General features: G+C 45.4%; 1 protein-coding gene across 2 annotated transcripts; it reads left to right on the top strand.

The window, feature by feature from the left end:
• The first annotated feature begins 3,713 nt into the window (after positions 1 to 3,713).
• On the top strand, positions 3,714 to 10,588 carry LOC147990695 (uncharacterized). 2 transcript variants are annotated; one of them, XM_087517666.1, is made up of 3 exons: positions 3,714 to 4,292; positions 5,666 to 5,734; positions 7,390 to 10,588. In XM_087517666.1, exon 3 carries the CDS (start codon positions 9,540 to 9,542, stop codon positions 10,569 to 10,571), a length of 1,032 nt encoding a protein of 343 aa, XP_087373792.1. In that variant the 5' UTR covers positions 3,714 to 4,292; positions 5,666 to 5,734; positions 7,390 to 9,539; the 3' UTR covers positions 10,572 to 10,588. The 2 variants fall into 2 exon arrangements, with proteins under 2 accessions (XP_087373792.1, XP_087373785.1); XM_087517659.1 differs by having other exon boundaries at positions 3,717 to 4,292; positions 7,351 to 10,588.
• Positions 10,589 to 25,909: the final 15,321 nt, after the last annotated feature.

Here is a 25,909-nt window from a genome sequence, read left to right on the forward strand (position 1 = left end):
CTTCAAGTTGATCTTCCGCAAATTAGCAAATGTCTCCTCCAAATCCTTGATAAGGGTGGCCTTATCCTTGGTCCTGACCACACTGTCATCAATATAGGCTTCTATGTTTCTATCTAGCTATGGCTCAAAACCAATCTGGACTGCTCTTGCAAAAGTAGACCCAGCACTCTTCAATCCGAAAGCCATGCGGAAAAAACAGTATGTCCCACATGGAGTGATGAATGATGTTTTCTCCTCATCTTCTTTGGATATGAAGGTCTTGTGATATCCGGTGTAAGCATCCAAAAAGGAGAGCAGATCGCACCCTGAAGTAGAATCCACAATCTGATCAATGCGCGACAAGGGGAATGGGTCCTTCGGGCAAGATTTATTGAGATCTATGAAATTAATGCAAAGCCTCCATTTCCTATTCGCCTTCCGAACTACCACTGGGTTTGCCAACCATGTAGGGTGCAATACTTCTCTGACCAATCCAGTTGCCTCTAACTTCTTTATTTCCTCGGTAATGAACTGTTGCCGCTCCAAGGCTTGCTTCCTAACTTTCAGCTTGATGGGTCGGGCATGTGGGCAGACAGCAAGGTGGTGCTCGATTACCTCCCTGGGAACACCGGGTGAGGGAGTCCTGGACTAAGGGGTCCTTGGGCGTCCGGCCTATTAGCCATGGGCCGGACTGATGGGTTGTGAAGATACGAAGACCAATGACTCCACTCGTGTCCAGATGAGACTCTCCTTGGCATGGAAGGCAAGCTTGGTGACCAAATATGTAGATTCCTTTATTTTTAACCGACCTTGTGTAACCCTAGATCCTCCCGGTGTCTCTATAAACCGGAGGACTTAGTCCGGAGGACATACATTACCATAGCCATACAAGCTAGACCTCTAGGGTTTAGCCATTACGGTCTCGTGGTAGATCAACTCTTGTAATACTCATATTCATCAAGATCAATCAAGCAGGACGTAGGGTATTACCTCCATAGAGAGGGCCCGAACCTGGGTAAAACATTGTGTCCCCTGTTTCCTATTACCATCGACCTTAGACGCACAGTTCGGGACCCCCTGCCCGAGATCCGCCGGTTTTGACACCAACATTGGTGCTTTCATTGAGAGTTCCACTGTGCTATCATCAAGAGGTTCGATGGATCCTTCAACCATCTACAACGATGCTTCCCAAGGGGGAGTCTTCCTCCCTGGACAGATCTTCGTGTTCGGCGGCTTCGCTCTACGGGCCAACTCGCTTGGCCATCTAGACCAGATTGAAAGCTATGCCCCTGGCCATCGGGTCAGATTTTGGAGCTTGAACTATGTTGCGTACATCCGTGGGGACTTGATCTTCGCCGGATTCGAGACCACGGCTACCACTCCTAGCCACCCCGAGGGACATGACCTAAATCAGTCATTGGACTGCATCCAGGAGACAACTCCCATAACCACTCTGGCCTTAGATCCGGAGCATACTGCGCCATCCAAGGACGGGAAGCTCAACCCCGCCACGGAGGCCACAGATTCCCCAGCATTGGAGCCGCACATAGACTTGATCTCACACGATACCTGTGCCACCGGAACTACGGACTCGTCTCCGGCCATAAGTTCCGAACCATGTGAGCCCGTGGACGCTCAACTTGATTGTCTATCGATCTTCGAATTCAGCGCCGCAGACATCTTCCAGCACCTGCCTTTGGGCAACATGCTAAACTCATTGAAAGACCTGTCCTTGGCGGGGGACTCACAGTCGAACTATGTTCGGTTCGAACTATGGGCTGATGATGGATAATCTTGCTTCCCACCCGCCACCCACTCCATAGCCACTCTCAAGGACTTAACCGACATGCTCAATTACGGCTCCGAAGACTTCGACGATATAGATGACGATGCCGAAGAAGAGCAGGGCCGAAACCCGCCACTCGTCGGATGTGGGACGGGCACTTCTTCATACGACGTATGCATGGTGGATACACCTAAAGAAACTAACGATGATGACAAAGAAGATCCAGTTGAGGATAAACCTCCCGAGACACAGCCCAGATGCCGGCGTCGGCAGCGCCGCTCTAAGTCACGTCGCGCAAAATACAGTAATACCGGCACCGGAGAAAACAACACCCTGGACGATAAAGACAATGAAGCTCCTGTTGGGGCAACATCTGAACATGATGAACTGGAAGACGGGCACGATAGCCCGCCTGAACAGGCCATACACGAAGACTCGGAGGACAGTAATTATCTTCCGCTTTCCGAGGATGAGGAGAGCCTCGGCGACTAGGATTTCATAGTACCTGAGGAACCTCTTGAGCAGGAGCGCTTTAAACGCCGACTATTAGCCACGGCAAAGAGCCTGAAAAAGAAACAGCAGCAGCTTCAAGCTGACCAAGACCTGCTCAAGGAAAGATGGATAGACATCCTAGTGGCCGAAGAATACGGCCCCAAGCACGCAACCAAGGGTTATCCGAAGCACAGATTGCTACCTCAGTTCGATGAGGAGGCGCCGGCACTTGTACCATGCGGTCGGGACAATGCGGCCAACCGACCACTATGCAGTCGGGATAAAGCGTCAGCTGATACGTCTTCGTTGTATCTACTTTTCCAAACACTTTTGCCCTTGTTTTGGACTCTAACTTGCATGATTTGAATGGAACTAACCCGGACTGACGTTGTTTTTAGCAGAATTGCCATGGTGTTATTTTTGTGCAGAAATAAAAGTTCTCGAAATGACCTGAAAATCAACGGAGAATTATTTTGGAATATATAAAAATACTGGAAGAAGAATCCACGTCAGGGGGGCCTCCCCCTATCCACGAGGGTGGGGCGCGCCCTACCCCCCTGGGCGCGCTCCCCTGCCTCGTGGGCCCCCTGACGCTCCACAGACCTCAACCTTGACTCCATATATTCACTTTCGGGGAGAAAAACATCAGAGAGAAGGATTCATCGCGTTTTACGATACAGATCCGCCGCCAAGCCCTAAACTCTCTCGGGAGGGCTGATCTGGAGTCCGTTCGGGGCTCCGAAGAGGGGAATCCATTGCCATCGTCATCATCAACCTTCCTCCATCACTAATTTCATGATGCTCACCGCCGTGCGCGAGTAATTCCATCGTAGGCTTGCTGGACGGTGATGGGTTGGATGAGATTTATCATGTAATCGAGTTAGTTTTGTTAGGGTTTGATCCCTAGTATCCACTATGTTCTGAGATTGATGTTGCTATGACTTTGCTATGCTTAATGCTTGTCACTAGGGCCCGAGTGCCATAATTTCAGATCTGAACCTATTATGTTTTCATCAATATATGAGAGTTCTTGATCCTATCTTGCAAGTGTATAGTCACCTACTATAACATCCCCAGCATCGCACCACAGTAATCTCCCCCTAATGAAGGTCATGTCATCATGATCATCATGCCAAAATGCCACTTGTCCAAAATCTGCTTCAAATTCAAATTTAAATTGCATGTCAAATATTTGCTTCTTCTGTCATGCAAATAAAACAGTTCATCCTATGGTAAATAATCCCTAGATAATTGTCATGTTGAAACCAACATTTTTGGAACTCCCAAATTGCCCCTGGGAATTTATTATCTGGTCCATCATTATTTAAGATGTCCTTTTCATTTTCTAAAAATGCTTGGACAACTCCTGATGGCCCCAAACTTTTTGTGGCAGTGCTGGATAAGGCATTATATCTGTGTGACCAAGTTTCACATTTTACAAAATACATTTGGCAGCTCATTTATCTGCAAAATTCTTCTGTAAAAAAAGAAAACAAAAAAGAAAAAGGAAAAAAGACCCTAAACATCTACCGTGGTCTGGGCCTAAGTGCACAGTGCACACCGCCCAGCCCACCACGACATTTCCCCCCTTCCTCTGTTCCTCTGTACAGAGAGCAGACAGGGGCCATGGCGTGGCATGCATCCACCCCCACCATGGCTGTTGCCGTCATCGGGTATCCCGTGGTCCTCCTTGTGGATAAGAACGTCGTCGGCTGCCTGGCGAACCCTAGCGCCCACTTTCCCCTCTCCCTCTCTCACTCTCCCTCTCACTCGATCGCTTCCTCTATTTGATGAGGAGCGCTTCCATCACCGCCACCTTGTCAATCCCGCGACCACCGGCCTCCTCGTCGCCGGCTAGCAGGTCTAGGAGCCTCTCCGCGATCGTCTCTTTCGACTACACCGAAGAACCCGAGCCGGGACGGCCCCGCAGTGCTGCATCGCCGTCGTCTTCCTCCTCGGGCCGCCGCACTCCATCGCCATCTCCGGCCGAACCTGCTGCTCCTAAGCTACCACCGGGCCTTCGTGTGCTCCCCTGGTGAGCTCCTTGAGTTTCTTCCCCCTCCCGTCGCCGTAGGACGCCACCACCACTCCAGCGCACGTGGTCTCGCCTGCTGCTACCGTTGTTGTACCGCGCCGCGCCCTGCAGCTCCCGTGCGCCTGCGCTCACGTCGCTGAGCCCGCCCCGCTCGCATGCCCCGTCCCTGGCTGCGCTTGGCTCGCCCGTGCCGCACTCGGCCGCCCGCTCGATCCCGGATGGTTCCAGCGCTGCAGCCGCTGCCCGGCCGCGCCCACACCAACTGCTACTAAGGCACTGCTGCTGTCGTGCCTCGCGCGCCTGCAGCCGCGGCATGCCGAGCCACGCGCGCCCCGCCTCCGCCCACGCCCATGGCCGCCATCGCCCTGGGCGCTCCCCTGCAGCCGCCTCGCTCCCGCGCCCATCATCGACGCTCGCCGGCACTTTCCTCGCGCGCCCGCTGGGGCTCTGCTCCCGCCTCCGCCTGCCGCGGCACTAATGCCTGCTGCCGCTCGCCTCGATGCCCAGCGTCGCCACCGCCTGCCGTCCAAGCGCCGCCGCCCCCAGCTACTGCGGTTGGTCACACCTCCCGGCCCGCGCGCCGGCCGTGCCGCAGCCGCCCCCAACCAGCCTCTTTGCCCGCCGGCGCTCGCAGTGCGAGCCTGTACTCGAGCACAGGCAAGGACTCGCCCGCTACCAGTGGGGCCGGCCCCAACTTAATTAGTGTCCACCCCCCTAATTAGGCACTGCCATGTGGGGCCCCTCTGCTAACTAAACCTTTTTAAAATAAGTGAAATGTCTCTGTTAATAAAAAACACGTATCACTCATGAGCGGGTCCTACACATACTATTGACCAGTCAATTTGCTGACTGGACTGATCCAGTCAATGACGTGTGGGTCCAATGGACCCATTTGACCAGTCAATGGTCCATAGTTGACTGTTGAGTCAGCAGTCAACTAGGTCCCACTGTGACCCCCTGGTGCAATGCTGGGTGCACTGCACTGAGTGTACCTAGCATTTCCTGTTTATTTTTCAAATTAGAAATAATTTCAGAAAATGCTTCAAACTTCGATAATTCATAGAAATTAAACCGTAACTCGGATGAAAATGTTTTCTATATGAAAGTTGCTCAGAAAAATCCAACGAATCCGATTACGCGGTCCGTTCATCTGTCACATGTCCCTAGCATAGCGAACACACAACTTTCCCCCTCCGGTTCATCTGTCCGAAAACGTGAAACACCGGGGATTCTTTCCCAGATGTTTCCCCCATTCACCGGTATCACCTCCTACCGCGTTAGGTCACACCCGACACATCTTATTGCCATGCTATGCTTTGTGGTTCTATGTTTGCTTTATATTTACTGTTTCTTCCCCCTCTTCTCTCCGGTAGACCCCGAGACCGATGTTGCCCCTGTGATCGACTAAGTCGACGACGACCCCTCCTTGCCAGAGCAACCAGGTAAGCAAACCCCCCCCCCTTGAGCATTCCGATATCGCCTATTTCTTTCCCTCTCATGCTTGCATTAGAACTGCTACTGTTTTCTGTATGATCCTACTCTGATGCATAGCCTGTTGTTGTTACCTGCTTTCATACCTTACATGCTTATCCTAAACTGCTTAGTATAGGTTGGTTAGAGATCCATCAGTGACCCCACCTTGTCCCAGTTGCCCCGCTTTATGTTCGATGACTCGATCAACGTGATCGACGTCCAGGCCCCGACACCGCACATCCCCCCTAGTTGTACGACTCTGCAGAATTACCATCGAGTGCCGAGGGTGGAGCCTGATAAATCACTCCTGATGAGTCCTCTATAGTGTAGCTAATCGGTCATGGTCATCGAGGGTGATTTCCTCCTTAACCACTTACGATATGGCTCTATCGTGCAACCCCTCAAGTGCGAACCTCGAGGGTGGATCCTCTTATATTCACCTTGATGATTACATCGAGTGGAATTTACCGGGGGTGATTCCTCGGGTTTTCCCTTTGGTGTTAGACACACAGTTACTATGGTTACTATGACTTTACACTGAACCATGTTACTAAAGATGGGTCGACCCTGAGGGGTACCCGCGCGAGCTTATTAGTGAGTGATGTGGAGTCAGGTTGACCTGGAAGGTGCCCGCGAGATACTTACGAGGCGTGGCCGGGCATTCTTAGCCCTTGCCGCAAGTACTTGAGACGGGGCGACGGGGTCACATCGATCATGAGTCTCTGCTCGTTACCGCGCGTTCCTAATCCACTACGATTTGGATATTTGATCCGAGGGGCCTCTGGCCTGATAGCACTAACCATCACGTGGGCATAGTATGGGCATTCTGCATCGTATGCATCAGCCGAAGTTTAATAGACGTTAGCGACTGAGCGGCACGCGCCGGGTTGGACTGTGTAAGCTCCTGCCTTGGTGAAGGAGGTAGCTAGGTTTACTCACCGGCCACGTTCGCAACGTGCAGGAGTTTCCGGGGAGATGGCCCATGACCCCTGGGAGCATAGGTTTAGTCCGGCGTGCTGACCTCTCTATTAAGCCTAGGTCGGGTTGCAGCGTATTGTTTGGCCGAGGCCGGGCATGACCCAGGAAAGTGTGTCCGACCGGAGTTAATCGAGCGTGGTGGGTAAGTTGGTGTACCCCTGCAGGGAAGAAAACATCTATCGATAGCCTGTCCTACGGTAACGGACACTTGGAGTTGTATCTCGATCGATGCAACTAGAACTGGATACTTGTGATGAGAACTGGATGGTGATGAGAATTGGAATGTGTTGACACTTGGATAGTATGGCTCTGGGATTTCTTTCTCGTAGGGAGTCGAGAAAGGATCTCTGGCCGAGGTTGATAACACTTCTACTACTTTACTTTATGCTACTCTACTCCCTCCTGTTGCTGCAAGATGGTGGTTTCCAGAAGATGCTAGTCTTTGATAGGCTAGGCTTTCCCCTTCCCTTCTGGCATTCTGCAGTTTAGTCCATAGATACAACCCATTCCTTTGATACAGATGCATACTTAGTTTAGATCTGATGTAAGTCTTGCGAGTACTTTGGATGAGTACTCACGGTACTTTAGATCTGATGACGGATCCTAGGAGCCAGACGATGCCACTGATGACTACTACTACCCGTAGGATGCCTACTACTACGTGAAGACCGCCGCCGACTAGGAGTAGTTAGGAGGCTCCCAGGCAGGAGGCCTTGCCTTTTCGATCTTTGTTACTTTTGTGCTAGCCTTCTTAAGGCAATCTTGTCTAACTTATGTCTGTACTCAGATATTGTTGCTTCCGCTGACTCTTGTGTATTTGAGCTTATGTATTCGAACCCTCGAGGCCCCTGGCTTGTAATATAAATCTTGTATTATTTTCATTTGTGTCTAGAGCTGTGTTGTGATATCTTCCCGTGAGTCCTTGATCTTGATCGTACACATTTGCGTGTATGATTAGTGTACGATTGAATCGAGGGCGTCACACCTACTATGTGTTATGATCCGGCAACCCCGAAGTGACAATAATCGGGACCACTCCCGGTGATGAACGTAGTTTCAGGAGTTCATGTATTCACTATGTGTGAATGCTTTGGTCCGGCACTCTATTAAAAGGAGGCCTTAATATCCCTTAGTTTCGTAGTTTCATTTTCTCTCTATTGAGTCATAGGAAACACTGTACTGTTAAAGGGGGTCGAGGAAATACTAAGGAAAAATTTCCAAGTGATGCTCAACTCAAAATCCTATACATACCAATCCCTTCGAGTGAAGCCATTGGAAATCTCATGCAGTTTAACCAACTTCTTCAGTGATAGAGACGAAGTTCTTCTGGTCCCTGAGGAATTTGTTCTGACTGAGGAGTTAGGAATTCGCCAGTGCAGATTGCCTACAAGTGAGGAACATGATAGCCCTGAGGAATTTGATAGTCAAATTTTCGACCGTTGTTCTGCTACGCGCCAGCTGTCCCAAATATCCTTCCACCTAACGGTCATATCATTGAAGGGCATTTATGTCTTATCATGTCGGGCTGCTCCCTATGCTATAAATAGCCACCCCCTACAACCACTAGCTATTTGGCTACTCCGAGAGAAACCGACACTTGTCATTTGAGAGCATCCCATCCTCCGAGGACTTTGAGCGAAAATCATCAAGTGAGGAACACCCAAACCCAAAAACCTTCAAACCCAAAGTGATTGAGCATCACTGAAGAGATTGATCCTGCGTGGATCCAACGCTTGTTACCTTTGAAGACTGTGCATCTTCCAGACGGTTAGGCGTCATGGTCTAGAGCATCCAAGAGGAAACTATGGATCACCGAGTGACCGAGTCTGTGAAGGTTTGGAAGTCACCTGAAGACTTATCATGAGTGATTGGGCGAGGTCTGTGTGACCTTAATTCAAGGGGAATACGGTGACGACTAAGTGTCCTAAGCTGCGTGTTCAGGACTGGGTGTCCTCAGGTTTAAATACCTAGCCGCCATAACCAGACGTACAACTGTCACAACAGTTGGAACTGGTCTACCAAATCATTGTCTTCATCGAGCTAACTGGTTCCATTTCCTCAACCCTTTCATTTCCTCATTTCTGTGTTGTGTGCTTGTTCATATCTTTTTGAAGACTTTGATTGAAGACTTTCTCTATTTCCTCAGCTCAAATTTCTTCAGTCTGTTTGTCTTCATTCTGTTTATCCCGTGTTTACGCTTTCTGTACTCTATGCTTGTTTTAATTTCATCATGAAGACCATGCTTATGTTCTGTTATATTTACATCTGAGTACTTATTCTGCTGCAAGTAGTTCTTCGCTTAGGAATTTCCTCACCCAAAAATTCCTCAGTGAAGAATTCATAAAAATTGCTTATTCACCCCCTCTAATTGACTTAACGCACTTTCAATTGGTATCAGAGCAAGGTACTCCCTTGTTCTGTGTGATTTTGGTTTAACCGCCTGGAGTTTTAGTTATGTCGACCACTGGAATGAAGACTGCGACATGCCCCATCTTTGACGGTCATGATTATCCCAAATGAAAGGCCATGATGAAGAAGCACCTCATGGCGATGAACAGCGAACTCTAGACCGTCACCGAGATTGGTCTTACTGACCTATGCAAGATGGCGGAGGCTGATGACATTCGCAAGTACACACTACTCAACCTCACGGCGAAGGACATCATCTACTCCATCTTGTCACAAAACCAGTTCAGCAACGTTATGCATCTCAGCCATGCGAAACTCATCTGGGACTGACTCTCTGAGGTCTATGAAAGTCATCAATCTCACCATGAACCCTGGTTCGAAGAATTCATGGAATCACGCAAGGCTATGACTTTCGATCCAGAATCATCATCCTCTGCACAGTGTCTTATGGAAAAAGGTGCCAAGGTAACTGAATGCTACTTATCCGAGTCCAGTGATGATGAATTTGGACCCAGTTATGTTAAACTTGCTTCCCTTGGCACTAAACAACAAAGAGCTTTGGAAAAAGTTCAAAACATGCTGATTGAGAGCGATGATATGTTGGGTGAAGAAATGGATTGTTCTAAAGCCTTGGCTGAAAGTCCTCAGGGACTTCAGTCCAAGTTTGACAATCTTCAAGGTCATCATAACACTCTCTTATCTGATCATGAGAAGCTTTCTTATGAATTTCTTCAAATAAATCAAGACCTTGAGCAGTTAAGAGTGAGTTATGAAGATCTTCAGAAGGAGCGTGATTCATTACTTGCTCAACAAATCAGCGCTACTCAGGATGAATTTGTTCCTCCATGTTTGAACTGCATTGAACGTGAAACTGCTAATTCTTCACCTGAATGCTCAAATAATTCCATTGCTGCAAATTCTTCAACTGTCTCTTCTATCACTAATTCCTCATCTGAGTACATTGCTAGTATCACTGATGATGCAGGGCTGAAGGAATTGTATATGACAGGCATGTACACATTCCTCAAAGGGCATCAGGCTCTTTGTGATGTTCTTAAAAAGAAAATCCTCAAGAGGAACCCTAGGAAAGAGGGTATTGCCTTTGAGAGGAAAATTAATGCTGATGGGACCTACTGGAAACCTGAGCAGTCTCCCAAAACCTCATGGGTTGCTGCAAAGGGACCTTCAGTGGATCCATCTACTTTATCTCGCTTTACATGTGAATCTTCATATTCTTCTAATGAGTCAATTGACTCCAACTATAAACTGTTCAAAAATCAGAATGGTGAAGTATTTGCTAGATATGTTGGCACTAACTGCAGGAACGGTCCTCCTATGAAGAAAATCCGGGTTCCCAAAAGGTGCCTTGAAAATCTTCAGGCAAATGTCATCATTGTAAGTGCATCTAGTTCCCCTTAGTGATTTTGGTGTATTGAAGACTTATAGGTTAAGGGACTAATGCGTTTGTGAGTGTACACAGGTCTAGAAGTCTATGAGGAGTTTGATATTTATAGAGAAAGTTGACCCCTAAAAATGAAGTTCTTCGACTGAAGACTTTGGATTTCTGAAGACTTTCTGAAGACTTTGAAAGTGAAGAAATTGGTGTGACCTTGAAGACTTGGTATTCATTCGAGGAACATGAAGCATGAGGACTTTTGTTTTCGTAGTTTCATTTTCTCTTTATTGAATAGGAAACACTGTACTGTTAAAGAGGGTCGAGGAAATACTAAGGAAAAATTTCCATGTGATGCTCAACTCAAAATCCTACACCTACCAATCCCTTCGAGTGAAGCCATTGGAAATCTCATACATTCCAGTCATATTCTTCAGTGACAGAGACGAAGTTCTTCTGCTCTCTGAGGAATTTGTTCTGACTGAGGAGTTAGGAATTCGCCAGTGCGGATTACCTACACGGTGAGGAACATGATAGCCCTGAGGATTTTTCTACTTAAAATTTCGACCGTTGCTGTGCTATGAGCCAGCTGTCCCAAAATAGCAATCCACCTAACGGTCATATCATTGAAGGGCATTTATGTCTTATCATGTCGGGATGCTCCCTAGGCTATAAATAGCCGCCCCTACAACCACTAGCTGGTTGGCTGCTCTGAGAGAAACTGACACTTGTCATTTGAGAGCAACCCATCCTTCGAGGACTTTGAGCGAAAATCATCAAGTGAGGAAAACACAAACCCAAACACCTACAAACCCCAAGTGATTGAGCATCACTGAAGAGATCGATCCTGCGTGGATCCGACGCTTGTTACCTTTAAAGACTGTGCTTCTTCCAGATGGTTAGGCGTCATGGTCTAGAGCATCCAAGAGGAATTGTGGATCTCCGAGTGACCAAGTTTGTGAAGGTTCGGAAGTCACCTGAAGACTTACCACGAGTGATTGGGCGAGACCTTAGCTCAAGGGGAATACGGTGAGGACTGAGTGTCCTGAGCTGCATGTTCAGGACTGGGTGTCCGGGACTATGTGTCCTCAGGTTTAAATACCTAGCCGCCCTAACCAGATGTACAACTGAGACAACAGTTGGAACTGGTCTACCAAATCATTGTCTTCACCAAGCTTACTGCTTCTATTTCCTCAACTCTTTCATTTCCTCATAACTATGCTGTGTGATTGTTCATATCTGTGCTTGAAGACTTTGACTGAAGATTTTCTCAATTTCCTCAGTTCAATTTCTTCACTCTGTTTGTCTTCATCCTATGTTATCTTGTGCTTACACTTTCTATACTCTATGCTTGTCTTCATTTCATCATGATGACTATGCTTGTGTTCTGTTATGTTTACTTGAGTACTTATTCTGCTGCTAGTAGTTCTTCGCTAAGGAATTTCCTCACCTGCAAATTCCTCAGTGAAGAATTCATAATAATTGCCTATTCACCCCCCTCTAGTCGATATAATGCACTTTCAATTGGTATCAGAGCAAGGTACTCCCTTGTTCTATGTGATTTTGGTTTAACTGCCTAGAGTTTTAGTTGTGTCGACCGCAGGTATGATCAAGGTCTCTGCTGGGTGTCCTACCTTCGATGGGACAGACTACCCCTACTGGAAGAATAAGATGCGAATGCATCTTGAAGCAATTGATAACGATCTCTGGCATGCTGTGGAAAATGGTGTTCCCTTAGTCACACCTTCTCTGAATACTGCTGATGTGAAGAGATTCAAGCAACTCGATTCTCAAGCGAAGAATATCATATGTGGCCATCTGAGCAAAGGACAGTATGGAAGAGTGAGTGCTTTGGAAACTGCTAAGCTTATCTGGGATAGACTGTCCAAAGTGAATGAAGGAGTCTCAACACAGCATGACTCTCGAGTTGATGTTCTTCGCAATCTCTTCAACCGCTTCAATAGACTCGACAATGAAAATGTTCAACAAACCTTCGATCGCCTCACTGACATCTCAAATGAGCTTCAAGCACTTGGTGCCACTGACATCACCGACCATGAGGTGGTGAAGAAATTGCTGATATCGCTTGATTCCTCATTTGACACTCTGGCATTGATGATACAAGAACGTGCTGATTACAAGTCACTTGATCCCGCTGATATTCTCGAGAGGCTAAATACTCATGAGTTCCAACTTGCTGAAAAAAGAGATCTCTATGGTTCGAGCTATGGTAGATCACGTGCACTGAAGGCTAAGGCAGTATCTGAGTCCGAAGATGAAGACTCTGGTAGCAGCCTTGGTGATCCTAAAGAACTAAGCCATGAGCTAGTACTGCTCGTGAAGAAGTTCCAAAAGTTCTCAAGACATGGTCGCTTTGGAAGACCCTCAAGGAGCAATGATTCCTCATCCAGTGACTACAAGAGGAGGCTCTGCCACAAATGCAAGAAACCTGGACATTACATTCTAGATTGTCCTCAGTGGGAAAAGGAATCAAAGCAGAAGAAATACAAGGATTACAGTTCTAATGATGCGAAGAAAAAGAAGAAATCCACAAAATCTTCATCATCAATATCCTCAAAGTATTCATCTCACAAGAAGAGCAGCTCCAAAAAGGCTCGGGCATTTATTGGCAAGGAAATGGACTCTAAGGCTGAATCTGAAGAAAATGAGGAAGAGGAGGGATCTGAGGAATCCGAATCCGGTGTGGCAAGCCTAGCCCTCGCTACTGCATTCGTCAGCAAGTCTATCTTCAACTCTGAAGAAAATGACCTCACCAACAAGGCTGATGAAGACAATGATGACTACGCTCCCATCTATTGCTTCATGGCAAAGGGTGCCAAGGTACTCAAATACACCTCCTCTGAATCAAGTGAGATTGAATCTAATGAAAAACTCAAGCCGAGCTATTCTAAACTTGCTAAGATTGTTGTAAAACAACAAAGGGTTTTTGAAAAGGTTCAAAACATGCTAGACAAAAGTGATGATATGTTGGGTGAAGAAATGGATCGCACTAAAGCTTTGACCGAAAATCTTTAGAGACCTCAGACCAGGTTTGACAACCTTCAAGGTCATCATAACACTCTCTTATCTTATAAGCTTTCTTATGAATTTCTTCAAAGAAAGCAAGATCTTGAGAAGCTAAGAGTGAGTTATGAAGATCTTCAGAAGGAGCGCGATTCATTACTTGCTCAACAAATCAGCACTTCTCAGGAAGAATTTGTTCCTCCTTGTTTGAAATGCATTGAACGTGAATCTGCTAATTCTTCACCTGAATGTTCAAATGCCGCTAATGTTTCAAATTCTTCACATGCCTCTGCTATCACTAATTCCTCATCTGAGGACACTGCTAGTATCACTGACGATGCAGGGCTGAAGGAATTGTACATAACAGGCATGTACAAAAGCCTCAAAGGGCATCAGACTCTTTGTGATGTGCTTAAAAAGCAGATCCTCAACAAGAACCCTAGGAAAGAGGGTATTGCCTTTGAGAGGAAACTCAATGGTGATGGTACATATTGGAAGCTTGAGCAGTACCCCAAAACTACATGGGTTGCGGCAAAGGGACCTCCAGTTGATCCATCTAACTTATCTGGATTTGCATGTGAATCTCCTCGTTCTGACGATGAGTCATTTGACTCCAACTATAAATTGTTCAAAAGTCAGAATGGTGAAGTATTTGCTAGATATGTTGGCACTAACTGCAGGAACGGTCCCCTTATGAAGAAAATCTGGGTCCCCAAAAGGTGCCTTGAAAGTCTTCAGGTGAATGTCCTCAGGACACCACCTATGAAGGATAGGAACCCCAGATCAAATTCTTCATATGGACCAAATTCCTCAAAAGTATCAAAGTCCTCACATGAGTATCATCGTGCTAACAACTATGTTTCGCAGGGAAGTGTTAAGGGCTATGAATATGAGCATTATTCTTCTAATCATCATGTTCATAAGTCCTCGAAGAATTTCTCTGCTTATTCATATGCTTATCCTAACTCCTATTATTTGAAACGAAATGGACTGGCTTCTATGCCACCTTTCTCGTATGGAGCTCGCAGAGTGATGAAATCTTTGCCACCCCTTCAGATGTGGGTGGTGAAGAAACTCTTCTGCAGGGTCAGGTCTCCAAACATACATAATCGTCTGAAGAATTTACTGGAGACCTGAGTATGCCTGAAAGGACGCAGGCTAATCATGAAGAAATGAACTTTCATTTCTCACGTCCTCATACTGCTTTATCTGTTCTTTTGCTTGATGAAATTGATCTGATGAATTGATGTCATATTCTTCACTGATGAAGTATATGAGTTCGTAAGTTGCACTAATTCATCTGCAGGATGATCAACCCAAAGCCACTGAGTGGGTCCTCGATAGTGGATGTACAAATCACATGACTGGTGACAAGAATCTACTGATGGATGCTCCATTATCTCCGTCGCATCTGAAGCATATCATCTTTGCCGACAAAGGCTAAAGTCAGGTATTGGGTCTAGGTAAGGTTGCGATCACAAAGGATCGACACATGGACAAAGTCATGCTTGTCGAGTCCTTAGGATACAACCTCATGTCTGTCTCAATGCTTTGCGATCTTGATATGGTTGTTGTCTTTGGCAAGCACCGTTGTGTTGTGGTTATGGAAGCTGACAATTCCAAAGTCTTCGAAGGCTTTAGGAGAGGAGATATGTATATTGTTGATTTCTCTACAGGACCACAACCAGCCATGTGTCTACTTGCAAAAGCTTCATAACGCTGGCTCTGGCACCGACGACTTGGTCATGCAGGCATGAGGAATCTACACACGCTTGCGAAGAAGAAGCATGTCATCGGCATCGAGAATGTCAAATTCCTCAAGGATCACCTATGTGGAGCCTGTGAAGCTGGGAAGATGACAAAGGCTAAGCATCCAGCAAAGACTATCATGACCACCACTCGTCCATTTGAATTGCTTCACATGGATCTCTTCGGTCCTAATCATTATTCTGCTATTTCAAATGATGCATCTCAATATGGCTTTGTTATTGTTGATGATTACTCTCGATACACATGGGTACACGTTGTTACTTACAAACATGAAGTGTAGGAAGTCCTCAAACGATTTTCCTCGAGGGCTTCAACCAACTTTGGTGTGAAGATCAAGCACATCAGAAGTGACAATGGAACAGAGTTCAATAATTCTGGTCTAGATGACTACCTTGATGAACTTGGTATTACTCATGAGTTATCTGCTCCTTATACTCCTCAGCAGAACGGCATCGTGGAGCGCAAGAACAGGACTCTTGCTGAGATGGCTCGCACTATGCTTGATGAATACAAAGCACCTCGTCATTTCTGGATTGAGGCAATTGATACTGCGTGCCACATCATCAACAGAGTATATCTTCACAAATTCTTCAAGAAGACTACTTGTGAACTCCTCACGGATAAGAAACCCAATGTAAGTTATTTCAAAGTCTTCGGTGCTAAATGTTGGATTAGGGATCCTCATCACAACTCAAAAATTGCACCGAAAGCACATGAAGGTTTTATGCTTGGTTATGGAAAGGACTCACACACCTACAGAGTCTTCAACAACGTTCTTCACAAGGTTGTTGAAACTGTAGATGTGCGGTTCGATGAAACTAATGGCTCGCAAAGAGAGCACCTACCTACTGTGATAGATGAACCAGCACATGAGGAAACTATCAAGTTCAAGGCTACTGAGGATGTCATTCCTACTGAAGAATCTGCTGAAGAATTCATTCCAGAACATGAAGAACGTTGAGCTAATGCACCTGAAGAAAATACTAAAGAAAATGGTGCTGAAGAGAATGCTGATCAAATTCCTCAACGACAACCAGCTCATCCTCGCATTGCAAAAGAAGTGCAAGTTGAAAAGATCACCAATGACATCAAAGCGCCAGGTCCTCTCACACGCTCAAAAGCTTCACATTTATCTAACTTTTGTGGGCACTATGATTTTGTCTCTATCAGAGGTCCCACTAAGGTAGATGAAGCATTTCTAGAGCCTGAGTGGATTCATGCCATGCAAGAAGAACTACATCATTTCGAGCTCAACAATGTCTGGGAACTGGTCAAACGTCCAGATCCTTGCAAGCAAAATATCATTGGCACAAAGTGTATCTACTGCAACAAGAAAGATGAAAATGGCCTTGTGGTGAGGAATAAGGCACGGCTCGTAGCTCAAGGCTACACACAGGTTGAAGGAATTGATTTCGATGACACTTTTGCACCTGTTGCTAGACTTGAGGCTATTCGCATATTACTTGCTTATGCTAACCATCATGATATCACTTTATATCAAATTGATGTGAAAAGTGCATTCCTTAATGGTAAGCTTGAGGAAGAAGTATATGTTGCTCAACCCCCAGGTTTTGAAGATCCAAAGAATCCTGACAAAGTCTTCAGAGTCAACAAGGCCCTCTATGGTCTCAAGCAGGCCCCACGGGCGTGGTATGATACCTTGAAGGAATTCTTCATGAAGAAAGGCTTCAAACCCGGTTCACTCGACCCTACTCTTTTCACTAAATATTATGATGGTGAATTGTTTGTGTGCCAAGTATATGTTGATGATATTATCTTTGGCTGTATTGACCAACGTTATAGTGATGAATTTGCCTACATGATGAGTGAAGAATATCAAATGTCTATGATGGGAGAATTAAAATTCTTCTTAGGTCTTCAAATTCGTCAACAACGCAATGGCATATTCATATCTCAGGAGAAATACCTCAAGGATGTACTGAGGAAATTCGGCATGCAAGATTGCATAGGCGTCAAAATTCCTATGCCCACAAATGACCATCTGTGCACTGATGAAAATGGTATTGACTTCGATCATAAGGTATACCGCTCCATGATTGGTTCTTTATTGTACTTATGTGCATCTATGCCAGATACAATGCTTAGTGTTTGCATGTGTGCCCGATTTCAAGCTACACCGAAGGAATCACACCATAAGGCTGTGAAGCATATTCTTTGATATCTAGCTCACACACCAACACTTGGATTATGGTACCCCAAGGGCTTGGCTTTTGATCTCGTTGGATATTCTGACTCTGACTATGCTGGTGATCGTGTGGACCGCAAGTCAACATCTGGTACATGTCATTTCCTTGGACGATCTTTGGTCTGTTGGTCCTCGAAGAAACAGAACTGCATATCACTATCTACTGCTGAAGCTGAGTATATTGCCGCTGGTTCTTGCTGTGCTCAATTGCTATGGATGAAGCAAACTCTCAAGTACTACAGCGTCAACATGAAGAATGTGCCTCTCTTCTGTGACAATGAGAGTGCCATCAAGATTGCTCACAACCCAGTTCAGCACTCGAAGACTAAGCACATTCAGATTTGTCATCATTTTCTTCGTGATCATGTGTTGAAGGGCGACATTTCTATTGAACATGTGAAGACTGAAGAACAGCTAGCCGATATCTTCACAAAGCCCTTGGATGAGAAGAGATTTAGCAAGTTGAGGTGTGAGCTAAATATCCTAGAATCTTCGAATGTTCTCTGAAAAGGACACTCATCCTAACACTTATGCAAAATTGATGACTTAGATGTGCAACACATGAAGAAACGTTTTTCTTCAATCAATGAAGAATAACACTCTAAGTGTGAAGAAATTAATGAAGAATTTGATTCTCACAACCCTACGATAATTGTTCGCGGCGTCTGAAATCATCATTCTTATACGGTGGGTCACGCCACCACCAAAAGTTGAAATTCCTCAGTTGTTCAAATTCTTCATCTTTGCATTGTCTTCACTGTTTCCGTTGTTCTTCTTCATATGAGTTTATGTCCTCTATAGCATTCACTTATAGCTATATCTTCAAGTTGGTTTTTCTGCTAAGTGAATGTGATCGGACCCTTCCCCCTCTATGCTATACTCAACCCAATCTGTTCACAAATTCTTCATGTGCGTTCTATTTGAAACTTGTTCAAAATCTTCACTGTGTCCTTGTCAGCTGAAGAAATTGCGAACGTAACTTTTAACTTATCTTATCCAATTTTCGGGTTTGCATCTCAAACCGTTCCGCATCCCACGACATACTTATCCACTCACCCACGATCTAACACGATCTCCACTTCTCAGTACATGGGTGACACATCTCATGCGAATGGGAAGGGTCAGGGGCACGTTCGTCCAAATTCTTCGGGCGAACGGTTTTCACCATGGCTATAAATACCCATCTCCCCTTCCTCACTTCTTTTACTCCACTCGACCTCTCTCCAGCTCGAGCTTCTCAAACCCTAGCGCCGCCGCTACTTCATTGTCACCGGTGAGGAAGAGCTTCACTGCCTCGACCTCGTCGCCGCCGTACTCGCGCCGGCCGCGAAAATCCTCACTCCGCCACTGCCGTAGCCGTCTTCCTCTGCCGAGTTAGGGCGTGGAAGATCTACACAGATGAACTTCACCTCTCCATCTCTCATTTCATCGTGTTATTCATCTAGGGTAATTAAAAGTTACTTTTACTGCCCTCTTTGATTCGAATGTTTTCTACAAAATCTTCAAAAGTGTTTTTCTTCAAATCCTCACACACTAAAACACCTCACATATCATCTGTTCTTGATTCGTTTCTCTAAGCTATGTTTTTCTTCAATATTCCTCAAATGTGTGGATTTTTGATCTACACATCTCTGGAACCTAAGACAAAGAACGCTTAGTGAAATTCTTCAAGACTCATCCGGTCAAATTCCTCAAACTTGTTCTTTTTACAAAACCTTCTCAGAACGCATATGACCTCTCCAAATTCCTCGCAACTATACTCTGTTCACAGGTACTCATGTCAGCTGCTGAATCTCTAGGTTCTCATCAACTTAACTCATTTGCAACGTTCCTCGAAGAAAAGTTGCATACTTCTTCAGAAAATTCAATTGTTCAAATTCCTCAACTGAAGAAAATGGCTGACGGTAAGAAGCCACAGAAAGGAGGAAAGAGGGTTGAGGTCAACACAGCGTTTGAAATCCCTGATGACATATACAAAGATTACTGCACTCCTGATGAGGCCAAGTTTGGAAAAGAGGACAAAAATCAGCGCAAGGTGCGCATACAGAGGATAGAAAGGAGATGGGCAAGAGAGTGGAGGGAGTACAGGTATGTTAGTCCCAAGCACATGAAGAAATTCGCACTCAATCCTCCATGCCCAAGACCTCCATTGGCACCTGGCCAAATAGCTGATCCCACCAGCCTCAAGCGTGGTGAGGATTATCCGGATGAATGGGCCAAGCGCCATGCCAAGTTGTCTAAACAAGCCAAAGAAGCTGTGAGAAAATTCAACGAAGACTCTGCTGCTGCCGCTGAGGCCTCTGTCAAGCCTAAGAAGGCCATGTCAAAGAAGCCTGTGCACAAGCCAAGTGCTTCACCTTCAGTGGTTTGAAGGCCAAGTTCCTCAGCAATGCCCTCACGGCCAGAATCTTCAAAGCCATCAAGGCCAACTTCTCATGTTCCTCCCAAATCCTCAGCTCCTCACAAGTCCTCAGCTGCTTTGACAAAGTCCTCTGTACCTGTGCATCTCGCCACGTGTCAAAGGACCACAGGCGTCTCAATTGCCTCAGGAGCTTCAGCTAGTTCCATAGCTGCACCAAATTCTTCAACGGGACCCTCTCTATTGAAGACAAAGGCCACTGCTGGACGAGGTCCTCGCCCTAGTCCTCAGAAGAAGCAGGTCGCCTTCCAAGAGCCGTCTGAAGAAGACGAAGCTGATGATGAACTTGCTGAAATCATCAGAGATAGGCAAGTCAGGGCCGCTAGAGCCAAGGGAACAAATGTGCCACTGCTTTTTGGATCCCAAGTTGATCCTCGAATACATTGATGTTTGGCACAAGGACCCCAACACTCCCATGCCTGACTTCAAGCTGACTCCTGGCCAAAGTCACATGCTGACCCACTTGATTCAAGAAGAAAAATGGAAATTTGAGAAGGCCAGGCAGATCAAGAAAGCGCAGTACAAGAAGGAGCGCTATCTGAAGAAAAACGTTGTCTCTATGACAACTGAAGAACTTGTCGCTGTTCAAACTCAGATCAAGAAACTCAGAGATGAATTTGATGCATACCATGCTGATTGGCTTGAAGCCAAGGTGCGCTTTGTGAAAATTGCGGATAACTTCACCTCAAATGTTGCAGCCCCAATGCAACAGGAAGTTCCTCAGGCTGAAGCATCTGCTCAGCCAACTGAAGAACATGCCAGCACCGTTGATGAAAATCAGGCTGCTGAAAAAAATATAAGTTCCAGGGCCGATGACTGCATTCCAGCCGCTGAAGAAATTGCCAGGGCATCCACTAGTGGTGCGCCTGAAGAAAATGAAGAAGTCAGGGCAACTACATCAGTTGTGCCTGAAGAAAATCAACCAGATTCCTCTTCTCCTCCTGCGCCTACACCAACTCCGATCCTTCCATCTGCGTCAGATGTGAAGAAAATAAGGCTGCAGAGCGTGCAGCAGTGAAGAAAAGGAAAGCATCAGCTACTTCAGATTCTTCAGCTCCGAAGAAAATGAAGCCTTTGACCAGCTCATTTGAAAATCCCATTGATGTTGTTCCTCTCTCTACCATGCCATCAAAGGACCTTGTTCCTTTCGATGAAGAATATGTGATCCCCAGCGGATCTGATGAAGAAACTCCTTCTGCTGCTTCATCAGAGTAGTTGGATGAAGAAATTGAAGTGGATGAGATCCCTTCAACACCTGTCATTTCCTCGCCTCTGCCTCAGTTCACTGCTGAAGAGGCTGGCATTGAAGAAATGGAAGATGAAGATGTGGACGTTGGCTGGTCCACACCAGTGATGAGTGATGAATTCTGGGAAAGTCAGCATCCAAACTCTCCAATGTTCACACCGTTGCAGCAAATACCTCAGTCCCCTACACAAACTGTTCAAATGGGCTTTGAAGAAACTCACCCCACTTCATCTGTACGTGAAGAAATTCCAGCCACTAGTGCTGAAGAAACTGCTGTTGCTGAACATCTGAAGACGCAGACTGCCACTGAAGAGGAACCAGAAATTCCTCAGCCTGAAGAACCTGTGATTGAGATTCCTGAAGTCGTGATGCAACTCACTGACACTCCTCTGCCAAAGCCAAAGGATCCATTCTCCAGGAAGCAAAAGTTCAAGGCTAATGATTTCTTCATCGAGCACATATTCTTCGAAGACTACAACCCTTATAACTCTGCTCGCATTAGGAAGAGGCGTTTCTGGACAGCCAGCCAAGCCAATTTCTATTCCTCGGTGCTGTTCAACAAAAACAAAATCTTCTACCATGAGCACATTCCTCACGTGGATATGGCATCTCTACCGTGCTTCATGCCAGTCCTCAGTGTTCTTCACAACGCTGGACTATTAAACTTTTGTTCTGACATCTGCGATTGGAATGAGGAACTGATTCTTCAATTTTATGCGACGCTGCACATCACAGGAGATTCTGAAGATGTGAATTCATGGGTGCTAGACTGGATGTCTGAGAACACTCACTACACAACACCAGCTACTGAATTTCTTCGTGCCTTACCACTCAGTCCTCCCCTTGAAGAAGCTCGTTGCATTTACAGTGAACCTGAGCTTACAAATCACTACATGCAAATTATGATGAAACCTTTGAAGCCAGGTCAGGCCCCACGAACCAAATTCCTCGTGAAGGAATTACTTTATGTGCCCAGAACTGTCTATCGCATTCTAACAAGGACAATGAGTCCCATCAAAGGCCACGACTCATCTGATGAGGAAATTGTTGGCATCATGAAGAATCTGGTATTCAATATCATCCATGGCATTCCTGTCAATTATCACGATTTCTTCATGAGGAGTTTGGCAAATGTTGCACTTTCTCCGTTTGAGCTGAAGCCTTATGCACCTTGGATTATGAGATTCCTCAGGACAAGGTCTTCACTCAACTACAAAGCTGATTTTCAGAATCACCTTAGCTACTTGCCCCCGATTGGAGTCCTTGAGCAGACCTATTCGTCAGTTGATGAAAAGGGCAAGGCACCAGCTGTTATAGATGAAGGCATTCGTCCATTGGATGGACAGTTTCGCAAAGCTGCATCTTATTCCACCAATGATGACTCTGCCACACATGACTCTGCCAATGCACCCAAGTCTACTCCTCAAGCCACTGCTCCTTGTGTGATGACTGATCGTGAGCTTCTGCTTAGTCTTCACCAGAAGGTGGATCGAAACCATAAATGGGTTAAGCGTCAGTTTGGTTCATTTCTTCACAACATGACTGCTACGCACAATGCAGTGAATAAAAACCATTACTACCTCCATGATGTTTTCGGTCGCACCTAGGCCATTCTGGTACATCTGTATGGTGAAGATCTGAAGAAAATGGGTCTCAAGGAAGATTTTGACTAGTCTGCACCTCCACCGAAGAAATTCAAGAAGGTCAAGGTTCCTTCCTTGGTGGCCAGCTCATATTCTTCATCGCGCGACACCGATGAGAATGAAGACTTGGACGACACTGCGGCAGGCCCTTCCACGACAAACGACCCCAACAACGCTGGCGCTCCTTCATTAACTTGATATTCTTCAGGGGCGTTAGTCCTCATATTCGATCCTTTTGGTCATTTGATGACAAAGGGGGAGAATTTTGAGTTAGTCTTCAAGCGGGTCTTTCTATATGGGCGTTTTTTGTTAAGTTACAACTCTCGTTCTTCTAAGACTTCATTGGATCGAGTTGTAAACTTAAACCCAGTGGTGCTCTGATACTTTTGATATGTGTTTCTGCATGCTTATTCCTCATATATGCTAACGCACGCATGCTGAATTACATCAGTCACCATATTTCATCATGCATTTCAAATTCTTCATTACGATATGTCAAATGCGTGTATGAATTACAAGATATAGGGGGAGATCTCCATGATTCTACTCTTCAAGTTTGCAATGCTTCAAAAGCAAATACCTCACCATGCACATATTCAGGGGGAGTTCTTCTATATCTTGCAATCAAATTCCTCAATATCAGTATTTACACTTCATATGTTTATCCCCGTTGAAAACTTAACCTATATTGTCATTAATCACCAAAAAGGGTGAGATTGTAAGTGCATCTAGTACCCCTTAGTGATTTTGGTGTATTGAAGACTTATAGGTTAAGGGACTAATGCATTTGTGAGTGTACATAGGTCTATAAGTCTATGAGGAGTTTGATATTTACAGAGAAAGTTGACCCCTAAAAATGAAGTTCTTCGACTAAAGACTTTGGATTTCTAAAGACTTTCTGAAGACTTTGAAAGTGAAGAAATTGGTGTGACCTTGAAGACTTGGTATTCATTCGAGGGACATGAAGCGTGAAGACTTTTGTTTTCGTAGTTTCATTTTCTCTTTCTTGAATCATAGGAAACACCGTACTGTTAAAGGGGGTCAAGGAAATACTAAGGAAAAATTTCCATGTGATGCTCAACTCAAAATCCTACACCTACCAATCCCTTCGAGGGAAGCCATTGGAAATCTCATACAGTCCAGTCATATTCTTCAGTGACAGAGATGAAGTTCTTCGGGTCTCTGAGGAATTTGTTCTGACTGAGGAGTTAGGAATTCGCCAGTGCGGATTACGTACACAGTGAGGAACATGATAGCCCTGAGGATTTTGCTACTCAAAATCCCGACCGTTGTTGTGCTATGAACCAGTTGTCCCAAAATATCTATCCACCTAACGGTCATATCATTGAAGGGCATTTATGTCTTATCAGGTCGGGCTATTCCCTAGGCTATAAATAGCTGCCCCCTACAACCACTAGCTGGTTGGCTGCTCCAAGAGAAACTGACACTTGTCATTTGAGAGCAACCCATCCTCCGAGGACTTTGAGCGAAAATCATCAAGTGTGGAAAACCCAAACCCAAACACCTACAAACCCCAAGTGATTGAGCATCACTGAAGTGATTGATCCTACATGGATCCGACGCTTGTTACCTTTGAAGACTGTGCTTCTTCCAGACGGTTAGGCGTCATGGTCTAGCGCATCCAAGAGGAATTGTGGATCACCGAGTGACCAAGTTTGTGAAGGTTCGGAAGTCACCTGAAGACTTACCATGAGAGATTGGGCGAGGTCTGTGTGACCTTAGCTCAAGGGGAATAGGTGAGGACTCAGTGTCCTGAGCTGCGTGTTCATGACTGGGTGTCCGGGAATGTGTGTCCTCAGGTTTAAATACCTAGCCTCCCTAACCAGATGTACAACTGAGACAACAGTTGGAACTGGTCTACCAAATCATTGTCTTCACCAAGCTTACTGGTTCTATTTCCTCAACTCTTTCATTTCCTCATAACTGTGTTGTGTGATTGTTCATATCTGTGCTTGAAGACTTTGACTGGAGATTTTCTCAATTTCCTCAGTTCAATTTCTTCAGTCTGTTTGTCTTCATCCTGTGTTATCCTGTGCTTACGCTTTCTGTACTATGTGCTTGTCTTCATTTCATCATGATGACTATGCTTGTGTTCTGTTATGTTTACTTTTGAGTACTTATTCCGCTGCTAGTAGTTCTTCGCTAAGGAATTTCCTCACCTGCAAATTCCTCAGTGAAGAATTCATAAAAATCGCCTATTCACCCCCCTCTAGTCGATATAACGCACTTTAAATCATGACACCACCTGTGAAGAATATGAATCCCAGATCCAATTCTTCATATGGACCAAATTCCTCAAATGGATCAAATTCCTCAAAAAGATCAAAGTCCTCATATGAGCATCATCGTGCTAACCCGTCTGTTTCGCAGGGAAGATCTAAGGATTATGGATATGTGCATTATTATTCAAATCATTATGTTCATAAATCCTCGAAGAATTTCTCTGCTTACTCTTATGCTTACCCTAACCCTTCTTATGTGAAACGAAGTGGATTGGAATCTATGCCACCTTTCTCTTATGGAGCTTGCAGAATGATGAACTCTTTGCCACCCCTTCAGATGTGGGTGGTGAAGAAAAAGAACTAATCTCTTATGCAGGGTCAGGTCTCCAGACGAACTTAATCGTCTGAAGAATTTGCTAGAGACCTGAATATGCTTGAAAGGACGCAAGCTAATCATGAAGAAATGAATTTTCATTTCTCACATCCTCATACTGCTTTATCTATTCTATTGCTTGATGAAATTGATCTGATGAAATAGATATCATATTTTTCACTGATGAAGTATATGAGTTCGTAAGTTGCACTAATTCACCTGTAGTATGATCAATCCAAAGCCACTAAGTGGGTGATCGATAGTGGATGTACAAATCACATGACTAGTGACAGGAGCTTATTGATGGACTTGTCTTTATCTCCATCACATCTGAAGCATATCACCTACGCTGACAAAGGCAAAAGCAAGGTATTGGGTCTAGGTAAGGTTGCAATCTCAAAGGATTGAAACATGGACAAAGTCATTCTTGTTGAGTCCTT

The sequence above is a fragment of the Triticum urartu genome, chromosome 1A (genome assembly GCF_056163025.1).
Source record: "Triticum urartu cultivar PI428250 chromosome 1A, HENAU_Tu73, whole genome shotgun sequence".
Taxonomy (NCBI): Eukaryota; Viridiplantae; Streptophyta; class Magnoliopsida; order Poales; family Poaceae; genus Triticum; species Triticum urartu.